We start from the raw sequence: 12,996 nt of genomic DNA, 5'->3' as shown, positions 1-12,996 counted from the left end.
GACCAGAAGGATTCAGTGCTGCTGATTTCTCATTGTGCCACCTGTGTTACATCATGGACTTTATGTGCTGTCCCTGTACATGTTATTGACACAGGATGTCAACATTTGGTTGGGTATAATTTCATTGCAAGTTTTATTTTTAATCATCAACATCCTGATGTCAGGTTGGAAAAAGAATATTTACAAAATGACATGCATGGCTTCTTAATATCTCTAAATAGCAAGTATAGTATGTTTAGCTATACATTGCATGGCCAGCATACTTATATTAATACAAAGAATGTTTTGATGAGCAGAGTATATGAGCACATATGCGAAGGTTGACAGTTTGCAAAAATGTCTATTGTGAACTACTTCCTTGAAAAATACCATTTTACGTGGCCAGCCTTTAGAACACCAAAAGATGCGTATACAGCCACATGTCTGCATTTGAATATTGTGAGGCTTGCGTAATGATTAGCATAATATTATCACTTCTAAATCTGCAGCAGAAAGTATCAATCTTTCAAGCTCACCAGAAGTTCTGAGTATAAGGAAAGTACTTAAACTCACATACACAAGAGTTCACTAATTCAGGGGTATAACAGCAAAATCATTAGTGAATGATTGTTTGTAATAATACTAATGTATATACTAAATCAATGGTAAATTGAATCCAATATGAGCAAGTGATTTTACCAGAATAACAAATTTGGAGTGCACTTTTGCTTAGCAGCTTCTTTCATTTGCTATGACAACTGATAAAAACACTAAAATAACTGTTGTACTTCAGAATCAAATAGCTTGGTACATAGTTTTTTTTTTATAGTGTAGAATTTAATAAACTCACACACACACAATGAAGAAATAGCTCATGTATTACAGAATGATTACTACATCATGATACATCATCTACACTTATAATTTCAACATAGTTAGGATGTTTTTTAGATGGGACTATGCACTTGACTGAGTTACTATTGTTAATACTCATATAAGCTGGTACGTCTGTAATAAAGTTGTTAACACCTTCATCAACTAAAGCAGGTTCAGTATTAGCTGAAGTATTAGCATCACTTAGATTAACAGTGTGACCTTCTGTTGATGTGAATAGTTCTGGATTGGTGTTAGAATTTTTTTCTAGATCTGTTTGCTTGCTGCTGCTCCTAAAATAAAAAGATGTATCATAAATTATATGGAATACACAATCACCATAAACTACAATTTAGGGAACTCGTCATTCACAGATATGGTGTTTGTACAGAAAAAGTAGATCTCAATAATTATGTATATAATTATACATAATAACTAGTTTATGTTATATGTTACTTACACAACACACCTGTATCTAACATATACTAGTAGAGTGACTACAGCAATACAGATTAATCCTGATATTATTATGGCAACTACTGAGATTGTCATAGCAGTCATGGTGGATGATGAACTGTCATCACTATCTGTATAGTTGGTGTTGTCACTGTCTGTATGGTTGGTATTGTCACTGTCTGGATTTTGTTCAATCCTTGATGATATCTCACAGGTGCTATCACAAACTATCAGTGTAACATTCTGTATTTCTATCTGAAAGTTTTGTAGTTGTTCATGACCTATGTCTCCTCTTACTTCAACATCATACAATGCCTTTGAGGTATTAATACATTCAAAATGTGTAGGAACTGCACTAATATAGCCATCTTGTATTCTATTGATGTACTGTTCCAAGTCAAAAGTGAGTTGACTTTGAAAGTTGTTTAACTGTGAGTAAAAAAACAGTTTAATTTAACTGGTGTAATTATGGTGAACAGCAAAAGTAGTTAGAATGTATTCCTTTAGCAAGTTTACCTTCTTTGAAAAACAATCTCCACTGTGAAATGTAATCAAAAAATGTAAGAGATGTTGCATACTTGTTGTAGAATCTGTAAACAACCAAGAACACATGAGAGCATCATACATATATTATATAGTACAAATAATGGTAGTAGCTACACATATGTACATAAAGAGTAATGTTATTTATATTGTCCAGCTATACTATTTTATTTGCATGACTGAAGATGTGCATTCAGTTTGTTCAGGAATAAACATATGGTAAATTGGATGGGTATACTTCACACTATCTCGCCTATATATGAAGATATCTGTATACTTGATCCTATTTTGCATGAGGTTTGATACAAGCTAGACAGCTGTATATGCACAATTCACTAAGGGGATAGGTACTTATTTTATTACAAATAAATTGCTGTAAGTTACCAAACAAGGTCTATTCATTACAAAGTACTTCAATGGTCAAGTGTCAACCAGTTCCTTATTCCATTTCAGTAGCAATTTTAGTCCCTAGCCTGTTGCTTATTTGGAAAGATCCTTTGCAAAACCACCATGACTATATAATATGCCAAGCAGGAAGTATGAATACTGTGATCTGTGTAAACAACATAGTTGCTTTCATGTTTCAGATTATGATTTCTAGACATGAGTAAAAGTGCTTTCCAACACATATCTTTGTTTTGCAGGACAACCCATCCTTGACATGCATTACTTTATGTATATATTACATTAATAATACACCCTGGCATTTTGTTAGTAACATATGATCATGAGTGCTATGTAGCTACTAATCTGCATACACAAAAAATTAATGCATTATATATAACTGGAGTTGCAAATGCTAGTACATTGATACATTAGGCGTAACCAAGAGTAAATGATTAAGAAGAGAGTATCTAACTGCCATATACCAGGTCAAGGATGAGCCTGTTAAGTAAACTTTGCCTGTTAAAACATCTGTGTTCTATTGACAAGTGGTACAAACGCACTTCTATTATAACCACTGATATATACATGCAGATATACATAACAAGCTCATTTTTGATATGGTGCATTATAGCAGGAGCTTATCGAGCCCAGATAATAATAAGAAAGAGCAATTCCTGTATTACAGAGTAATGTTTGAATGATCTACTAAAGAAATGGACTAGACACCATCAAAAAATTCCATTATGTCATAGGTAGGTGATTTTTTGCCAAAATGCAAATCTGCCTACTATATAGCACACACGCACACACACACACACACACACACACACACACACACACACACACACACACACACACACACACACACACACACACACACACACACACACACACATACATATATAGTGCTGAAGGTCTGTGGGACACCTGGCCTGGTCCTACAGCCCGTTTAAAGATATAATATATATATATATATATACTTTTCCTCATACCAACTATTTAGAATATAATTTGTCTAACCTGTTTATTGCATTTGGGGGCATCATTACAGGTATACTGTCAACAAGATTCTCCATTATATTAATTTTACCATTAGCCAAACTGGATTAGAATATACACATTTTGATTCCCTAAGTACAACATGTTGGTGGATGGAGAACACTGTCAACATCAGCACTATAGCTACACAGTCTGTATTAAATAGGTAAGGTACTATACAAGGGGAAATCCTGCCATTTACAATAGCTCTAATATGTAAATAGTTAGAGCAGTTTCCTTGTTGACAACATCCTACCTATGATGATATCCCCCAAATGCAATTAACAGGTTGGACTAATTATATTCTAAATAGCTGGTATGAGGAAATGTATATATATTAAAATAAATTTGTGTGTGTGTGCTAGTAGGCAGATTTGTATTTTTGCAAAAATCACCTAGCTATGACATAATGGAATATTTTAAAGGAATTGATGGTGTCTCTTGTTCAATTCCGCAGATTATTCTCGAATTGCTCTTTCTTATTTGTCACACAAGTTTCTCATTTGTTATATGACATTAATGTGATGTGCCAGTACCTGATGTACTAATTTACCAACAAAAGTCAATCCCTTAACATGCACACTGATATATACTCACCATTTACTACCAGTAAGTGATGACTTGCTTTTAGTAATATTTTTGAGGTAACGACACTACAAGAATAATTCCCGGTGTTACTTGGCATTGCAGTGAAGACAACTTCACTAGCACTGATAGTTTCTCCTAATGGAGTGGTTATATAGATGTAGGGGGTGAGATCCCCCTCTACAGCTATGGAGCAGTTGATGGAGACATTAGTTCCGATGACAGCTTGAGATGGTCCATACATGGTGATCTTTGGATGAACTAGAAGTAATAAAATGTATTGCTTGTAGTAGCTAGCTATATAGCTATGCATTATCCAGTAAAATAGGCAAGTAGAAATGTAGTGTGTAATTGTGTATATAGCTATATCTATCTACATGTATTAAGGCACCTATATACATCTATAAACACACATGCTAGGTTTGCATAATACACATGATGTACTGTACCAATTTACACATGACTAATATATTGTTAACTAACCTTGTAATTGTATTGTCTTTTGGATTGATAATTTGTCAAATTTTGCTATAGCAGCACAGCTGTATGGTCCACTATCTTTCTCTGTCACATCATTTAGTGTTAAAGTGGTGTATGTATCATTAGTTTTGATCAGCTCATCTGATAGTATGTGTCCTTGTCTAATCCAGTGGAATGATGCTGTAGGTGTGCCCTTGGATATAATCTTACAGGCTAGAGTTATGTTAGATCCAACAGATCCGATGTAGTTTTTACTGGCAACTTGAATATCTGCAGGCTCTATAATTAATATCAGTAACACATAACTGTGTGTACAAAATACATAGCAAAATTAAAACCATTAACATTTCATTTTGAAACAAAATAAAGAACTACAGTAATTTAAGTAATGTAGTGGTAAGTGGCTTTAATTTATTAGCTATTAGTAATGTAACTGCTATGAATTGTGTAATGCAAATAGATCCTATAGCTATGTCCTGGTCACATATGTATCAACTATTGGTCATCTATGCATCTGATACTACAGTAGGATTGCTGGCATAAGATTTTGTCACTGACCACCTTGATTTCTATTGTATTTGTGACACTAACTCATTAGCTTAATTTTTTTGGGTATGACAGAACAGAATGTAATCACAATACACGGTGTATGCATGCTTTAAAATTTCAGTAATCAGGCTCCCTGAAGGTGCACATGTATCATCATATATAATAGAGTCTATGATTTCCATGGGCTCTAATATCTATGGTGTCATACAGTAGTATGGCATCCATGCAGGGAATCCACTGTCACTTAAAGCTAGTGAAAAAAAAAGCTTTAGAGTGTATAGTGATAATTATACACATGTATATATGATGTGAATATGAGTGGGGTGGATGACTACTTGCCTGCGATGGCTACATATGTTAGTTTGCTGCAGTCTATCTCTGATGTACAGCAATAATAGTTTCCTTGATAAGCCTCCGTCATCTTACGGAATATCAGGGTGTGAGAATGGGCAGTGACTTGACCAGTGTTTCCAATGAGATGTGAGGATCCATTCGTATATTTTCGATACCACAGTGCATTTAATACAAAACCTGTGGACTCTCCATTATCATTGTAGTTTCGGCATTTCAGAGTAGTGTCATCATCTTTAACCACAAAATGTGGTGATGGTCCACACACTGACTTAGCCATGATAGTACCTGTGTGTTATTATCTTGTGTGAAATTACTCATTAACTGTGTAGCTATATATAGCTGTGTAGCTAGCGGACAACCAGAAAGAATGAAAAATGGTTAGCTATACTCAAAGGGTAGCTAACGGCTTGGGACTCTCGTACACTATCTGAGAAATCCAATTATAAATACATGAAATATTCGCTGGCTACCCTTTGGCTATACTTGTCTGCAGTATCGGGGTTAGCTAATTATCTGATCTTTCCCACATATAAATATTGCTATACGTAGCTATAGTTATAAGCTTGAAATGAGTTAACCTCATGTAGTTAGCTATTAATTATAACTTACTTGTAGCTATAGTGTGAAGTACTATTACATATGATAACGCGAAAGAAAAGCTTGTCATCTCCAGTAACACGCAACTATGTCGACTAATGTACGTAACTAACTAACCGTATTTTTATACAGCAGCGTATAAGCAAGGGAATCATAAATAGGTGTATACTCGTGATGTAAGGGGATAACTCTAGTAGCTGCATAAAATAGAACACGTAGGGATGCATACAGCTAATAACGAGGCTAATAATAACACCCACAACCAAAATAATTATGTAATTATATTAGCTATAGGCTATGAGAGCTATACCAGTCAACCTTTGAATAACATATTGTCGCCGTTATTTGGCTGCCCCTGCTTAGTAAGTAATCGTGAACGGCAAAATTGTCAACAGTTTGATAGCTTGCTAACTAGCTAGCTATTGACGTAACTATACGCTCTCAACCAGTGCTAGCACCCTTGCAGGGGCTGATCCAGGGGAGAGGGGGTGGATGGGAATCATGCATGGCCTTGCAGCCACTCAGATATGCAATATTTACTAAAATGATTATACAATAATGCTAATCATGCACACTCTTATTGTATATATTATAGTGGTTAACAAATTATTTGCATATTTTGTCAATATGAACTAAATTCCTAGTTGCATTGCATGCCAATCAGATTCCAATTCTATACAGGCCATTACCTTATATAGTAGCTGGTACCGTAGCACTGTGCGTTGATGAATATATCTAAGATGATGGGTAGTATTAGCTATAGCTACTACCAGGCAGAGGAGATCTTGAAGGAAAATATGGGGTCTGTTTATAGGGCCGAGTCAATTTAGCTTTATACATTATTCTTTTATAGCTACCGGCAAGTCACCCTATGGTTGCACAAAAATATTTGTGAATTAAAAGTTAAGGTAATTTTTTTTTTTTTTGCTTTACAGAATAATAATTCTGAGGGTCTACCAGTGACCTACACTGATAGCCTAACATACATTAAAAAATAACTATACACTAACATCTACATACTTAGTTACAAGTGGTTAAAATTGTTAGATGCAGGATTCTTGGAACAACGGGAACAGGGACAAAGGTAATGGAAACAACAGGGTGAATTGTCAAAGTTAGCTAGGAAATGATTCCATAAAAATTTCTTCAATTTCTGTTTTATTACAGTTAGTGATTGTGTATGATCAATTATTGGCAAAGAGTTCCATAGTCTAGGTAGGCGAAAAAAATAGGAGTCCATAGCTGCATTGGTATGGGCTGTCTTGTGTACTTTGATTCCAGAAGATCTAGTAGAACCAGTATTGAAGCTGACATAGTTCAGGATATTGAACTTATCTGTAGGAGTTTTAAGTGATTTGATGAAAAAGAGGATGTCAGATATTTCATAAATATACATCAATGGCAACATACCAAGTTGGGTCAATCTAGTCCTGTAGTCTGAAGTGTAATCAGAGAGTAATGTTTCTTCCTTTGTGGCATGTGATTGGTAGGAGATGATAGTTCACATTTTAGTTACTCAATGGAGCAAACCTATACTATCATCTCCTACTGAGAGAGAAATGTGCAGTATGTGTACAGGTGTTACTGGTGTAGCTACTACATATGATTTACTTATTTTAATGGCTGGTGTTAACTTTATTAAAACTTTACAACACAAGTGCTGAAGGTCCTGGCCATGGTCCAGTGGTCCTACAGCCTGTTTAAAGCTGTTGCATAAAGTATCTTTGAAAAGGTGGAGAAGGAGAAAAAATCCATGACTGGACTTATTATTATTATTATCATTAATTAGCAAAGCCCACCAGGGGCAACACGCTAATGTGCATTACAAATCACAAATTGCTTAGCTTATCTATAATGTTTTTAAAAGTGTCAAGGTTTATTGTGTTAATGTTGTCAATTTTCAAGTTATTCCAATCAATAATTGTTCTTGGCAGAAAAGAATACTTATATAAATCAATTCTGGATTGCAGCTGTGCAAATTTGAGGGGATTATTGGCACGAGTATATGATACAGGGGTTGGCTGGGGTAAACAATGGTTTGGTAGCACCAGTAAGTTTCTTACAATCTTGAATAATAATATAAGTCTAGCATTCCTTCTCCTACTTTTTAAACTTGGCCATTGAAGGTAATTAAGCATATCTGTAATACTGTGTTGTTGACTGGATCTGTGCCATGGTTTATTAAGAACAAATCTTGCAGCTCGGTGTTGGATCATTTCTAATTTGCTAACCGTTGTTTGGTGATAAGGATCCCAGATGGCTGAGCAGTATTCAATAGAAGGTAACAATAATTGTTTGTATAAGTGTTCTTTGATTTGTATTGGGGCATTATATAAATTCCTTTTCAGAAATCCAAGAAGACGGTTTGCCTTTCCACAAATATAGTTAACATGAGGTTCCCATGATAGTGTATGATGGAGGCGGATACCAAGATAGGTGTGCTCTGATACAATATTCAATGGAATATTAGACATTTTATATGTAAAAGTGCTTTTACTGTGGTGGGTTGTAAATTGTAAAATATTGCATTTGGGAATGTTAAATTCCATCAGCCAGTTGCTAGCCCATTGTGTTAAGGAATCTAAGTCATTTTGCAGTATTCTGTGATCGTTGGGCGTAGCTATAGTTTTAAAGAGTAGAATGTCGTCAGCAAATAATCTAATTTCACTCTTGATGTTTGTTACAATATCGTTAATGTAAATTAGGAACAACACAGGACCAAGTACAGAACCTTGTGGAACACCAGATGTAACTTGACATGTAGAAGATCTAGAGCCTTCTACTACAACCTGTTGGGTACGACCATGAAGGAAGGACTCTAGCCACTGTAAGACAGTTCCTCTTATACCATAGTAATTTAATTTGTAGAGAAGTCTAGAATGAGCTACTCTGTCGAACGCTTTAGAAAAGTCTAATATAGCAGCATCAACTTGCAGGTTCCTGTCAATATCTTTTGCAATGTCATTAACAGTAATGAGTAGTTGAGTCTCACAGGAATGTTTTGATCTAAATCCAAACTGGTTGTCTGAAAGAATATTGTGGTCCTCCAAATGCTTCATAATTTGACTCACGATGATATGCTCCATTGTTTTACAAACTACTGAGGTGAGTGAGATAGGACGGTGGTTGCCTGGGTGAGCTTTGGAACCTTTTTTAAATATTGGGGTGACATAGGCATGCTTCCATTGTAATGGGACTTCACCAGATTCTAGTGATTGTTTGAAAATATGAGTTAGAATGGGAGATAATTCGGCAGCTGTGGCCTTCAGTACATACGGATGCAAGGAGTCAGGTCCTGGGGATTTGGATGTGTCACAGGTACTTAACAAGTTGTAGACTCCTTGTTCGGTAATCTCAAATGTAGGTAAAGATGGAAATAAGGATGGACCTTTGTCAGGAATGTTACTATTATCTTCGGATGTAAAGACAGACTGAAAGTGTTGATTGAGGGTGTCTGCTTTTTCCACAGGATTGGTTATGATATGACCATTTATAGGATTTATTAATGTACTAATACCATTGTTTTCTTGTTTTCGTGACTTGATGTAGTGCCATAAAGACTTTTTGTTACTGTCTGGTGATGAAGTTAGGTTTGTCAGGTAGGATTTGTGTTGGTACTTTAGTTTATGATCTATCTCTTTTTGTAATGATTTATATTCATTCCAGTCACTATCTCGACAATAACGCTTTGCTCTTCTATAAACTCTTTGCTTTTTACGTATGAGTCGTTTTAAAGCAGAAGACAGCCAGGGAAGGTGAATTCTTGTACTTAATTTCTTGGTAGGAGTATGAGTGTTTATTATTTCTTGTAAATTTTGTAAGAAGAAGGACCAATTTTCATCTAAGCTTTGGGGTGATGCTTGATTTGTTTCAAAGTAATCATGTGAAAAGTCTGATAATTCCTCTCTTATTTTTTCCCAGTCAGCTAGCTTGTAAAGGTAAACAGTTCTGGGATGTTGTTTGATTACACATTTAGGAATCTTGATGGATACTAAAACAGCGTCGTGGTCACTCAAGCCTGGAAGTGGTTCACATGATATCACAGAATTAGGATTAGTAGTAAAGCATAAGTCTAAAACATTTTGAGCTCTTGTAGGGAAGGTGACTAACTGAGACAGTTGGTAGTTGTGTGATAAGTCAATAAGTTTTTCACGAAAGTGACATGATACATAGGAATTTATTAGTGTACTGTTTTCCCAGTCAATACCTGGACAATTAAAGTCACCTCCAAGAATGATTTGAGTGTGGGGATACTTTTGCTTAATCGTGTCTATGGAAGACTGCAAGTTGTCAAGTATTGTATCACTTGAGTGAGGAGGACAGTAAAAGGAGCCAACGATAAAGTCATTGTTCTTGTCAAGATGAACGTGAGCCCACACTATTTCAATAGTTGAATTGTCATTAATTTGTGTACACGGTATAGAGCTCTTTATGGAAATAAACACACCACCACCAGAAGTGTTTCTGTCTTTTCTGTATGTTTGATAATTATTTGGGAAAACCTCAGAGTTTAGAATAGATTCATTCAAATGTGATTCTGTCCCTATAATGATGTCAATTGCATAGGTAACCAGAAAAACTTCAAGTTGGGTTCGTTTGTTAGCAACACTACAGAAATTTATGATAGACAGTTTCAAATCACTTAATACATTATTTGAGTTTGGGTTATTAGTAGAGTTATTAAATACCTGTGAATTTGAGTCAGGATTTGAGTTAGTTATAGTGGAAACAGGGAATCAGGATGACTCCATGCTTGTGGCAGAGGTATTATTAATTGGCTGTGCTGATACAGTTACATACTCTACTTTGTTACCATCTGTACTCACTTTGCAGTGAAGCTTGTTGTTGAGGTATAAGGAATCATTTCTTATTTTGATGTATCTCCGTTCGGTACCATTGTCAATTAGGGATCTCCTTTCCTTCAATAATAAGTGTTCCTTTTGACGCTCCTGGGGAGTTAGATCAGGTTTTATGTAGATTGGAGCTTCAAGCTTAGACTTAGAACTTAGGATGTCAATTGCTGTGTTTGAACGAAGGAACTTCACCAGAAGGGGTCTGGGATGCTCACTCTTTTGGTCATACTTGCCGAGACGATATAAATCTTTTATATCACTAGGTTCAATGTCAATATCAGTTGCAGACAGAGCCTCCATCACGTTTTCCATGTCCTTTTTCATTCGGAGTTGTCTGTTGGTATTTTGGGGATTTTCTGCTACACCATACACAACGATGTTGAATTTCCTATCAATGTTGGTGGCATTTTGATAGACAGTGTTTGAAACTTTGTCAACAACTGGAGCACGAACAGTTTGAGTAGAAGTCTGCTGTGGTTGATTAACAAGGTCTAGTTTGCGTTTAAGATCATTTAGAGAAGTTTGAAGTGTAGTAATGGTCGACATTAAGCTGTCTATTTCTGCCTTCTGCGCTTGGATCTCACAGTATAGACAAAAGAACGTGTGTTCTTCGCCAGCATCTCTTAATGTCGCGAAGTTCGTTGCTGATAACCCAGTGCATCTACGATGTACCCACGCGTCACAGTAGCCTTCACAATAGATTGCATCATCACTTTTCCTGTGCTTTGTAGCTTCTTTAATTACTTCATCGCATATTGGGCAAGTACTGTTTCTTTTGGGTTTCTTCTCGCGCTGGTTTGAGCTGTCTTTAGATCTCGGTCGTTTCAACGGCAGTAAACCTGGACTGGGAGTTGAAATTGCGTTCAACGACATTTCTGTTCACGAAGGGGAAGGAAAGCACAACTTTTCTTCAGGAATATCTTCTTGGCAGCTTACTTTCAAGGAGACGACAAAAGTAGCTGCATACCACAATCGAAGGTATTCTCGATAGACTTGGGCAGCCTCAAACCTGCAGCCAATGCTCAAACGCTCGCAGGAGTTCAGGATGCTTTCTCCTTATGTATATGCATCCATAGGAACTCTAAACTCATGATTAGTCGTACTGGGATTACAAAATACATGATATGTGCACAAGAGCTATAGTAATGCTACTGCTTCACTGTACAAGCTAGATGATAACACTGTCAGCTTTTCTCCAGATGTTACAGTAGCTAAATGCTAAGACATTCAGGACTCTCAACTTAGAATCTGGGCCAGCCATGTGGTTTATTTCTGGATTAGTGCCTGATTCTTGCCATGACTCCCAGTACTAAATAATAAACTAGTAATGACTGACGTACTATTTGGCTGCCTTTGTTGAGCAATCATGCACCAGATGAATTGCTAGTTAGCTAGCTATACCCAGGTTTATAGCCATACTGGGGTTGCCACCACTCACAGTACAATGCAGGACAAAACTATGTATATTAAACTTTCCCTCATCAGACTGAAGATGGACATCATGATTATGACACACAAAATACTGCATGCACAACCTCATGCATGGAGTATAGAAGAGTTTATCTAATATAAAGCCAAGCTCCTGTAGATAAAATGGACTGAACTTGCTGAAACCACAAATGTGAAGAAAAATTTATATCTGGAGCATCATGTGAGATCAGGTGACCTACCGAGTAGTGGAAAGATGTCTGGTTTGTGTGTATAGGTGTTAGGTTAGACTTCAAAAACAGAGGTATCGGGAGGTAAAGTGCCAATATGAGATTACAGGGCATGCATGGTTCCTTTAATTTAATTTTAATTTTATTACTGTGCAGGCCTCCCCGGGGAAGCACGTATGCACAAAGTAGTTATTTATTTAGTATTTATTTATTTATATTACTGTGTCAACTTCACAAGCGAAGACTTTACATGGGGAGGGGGGGTGGACATTTATGCAATTACAATTGATTAATTTGATTCTTAAATTGTTCATGTAGAGGTAATTTCTTTGATGTGATTAGGTAAGTTATTCCAGATATTACAAGCCGGCATTAGGTCTGAATGAGTGTCTGTTCTTGCAAATGGAACTAAAATATTATTCTCGTGAGATCTTCTTGTGATGGTGGATTCTGTTGTTGTTGTGGTATTAGACGAAATGATGTCACTGAGTGGGACACATGTCAAGTTATAAATGATCTTAAAAAGGAAGCACAAATGGAAGTTATGTTTACGAGTTTCTAGTTGTTGCTACCCAAACTGATAAATCATACTTGATACACTGCTAGTATGATAAAAATTGCTTGTAACAAACCTTGCAGCTCTT

General features: G+C 36.1%; 1 protein-coding gene across 1 annotated transcript; it reads right to left on the bottom strand.

Annotated features, from left to right (window-relative positions):
• Nucleotides 1-783: 783 nt before the first annotated feature.
• LOC136244282 (uncharacterized) lies at nucleotides 784-5,949 on the bottom strand. The gene is made up of 7 exons (XM_066035826.1): nucleotides 5,854-5,949; nucleotides 5,230-5,529; nucleotides 4,345-4,620; nucleotides 3,874-4,122; nucleotides 1,825-1,898; nucleotides 1,322-1,737; nucleotides 784-1,145 (listed from the first exon to the last, which is right to left on the bottom strand). The coding sequence occupies exons 1-7, from the start codon at nucleotides 5,909-5,911 to the stop codon at nucleotides 878-880; spliced, it is 1,641 nt and encodes a 546-aa protein (XP_065891898.1). The 5' UTR covers nucleotides 5,912-5,949; the 3' UTR covers nucleotides 784-877.
• Nucleotides 5,950-12,996: the final 7,047 nt, after the last annotated feature.

This window comes from Dysidea avara, chromosome 14, assembly GCF_963678975.1.
Source record: "Dysidea avara chromosome 14, odDysAvar1.4, whole genome shotgun sequence".
Lineage (NCBI taxonomy): Eukaryota > Metazoa > Porifera > Demospongiae > Dictyoceratida > Dysideidae > Dysidea > Dysidea avara.
This window is presented reverse-complemented; position numbering and strand designations above follow the sequence as displayed.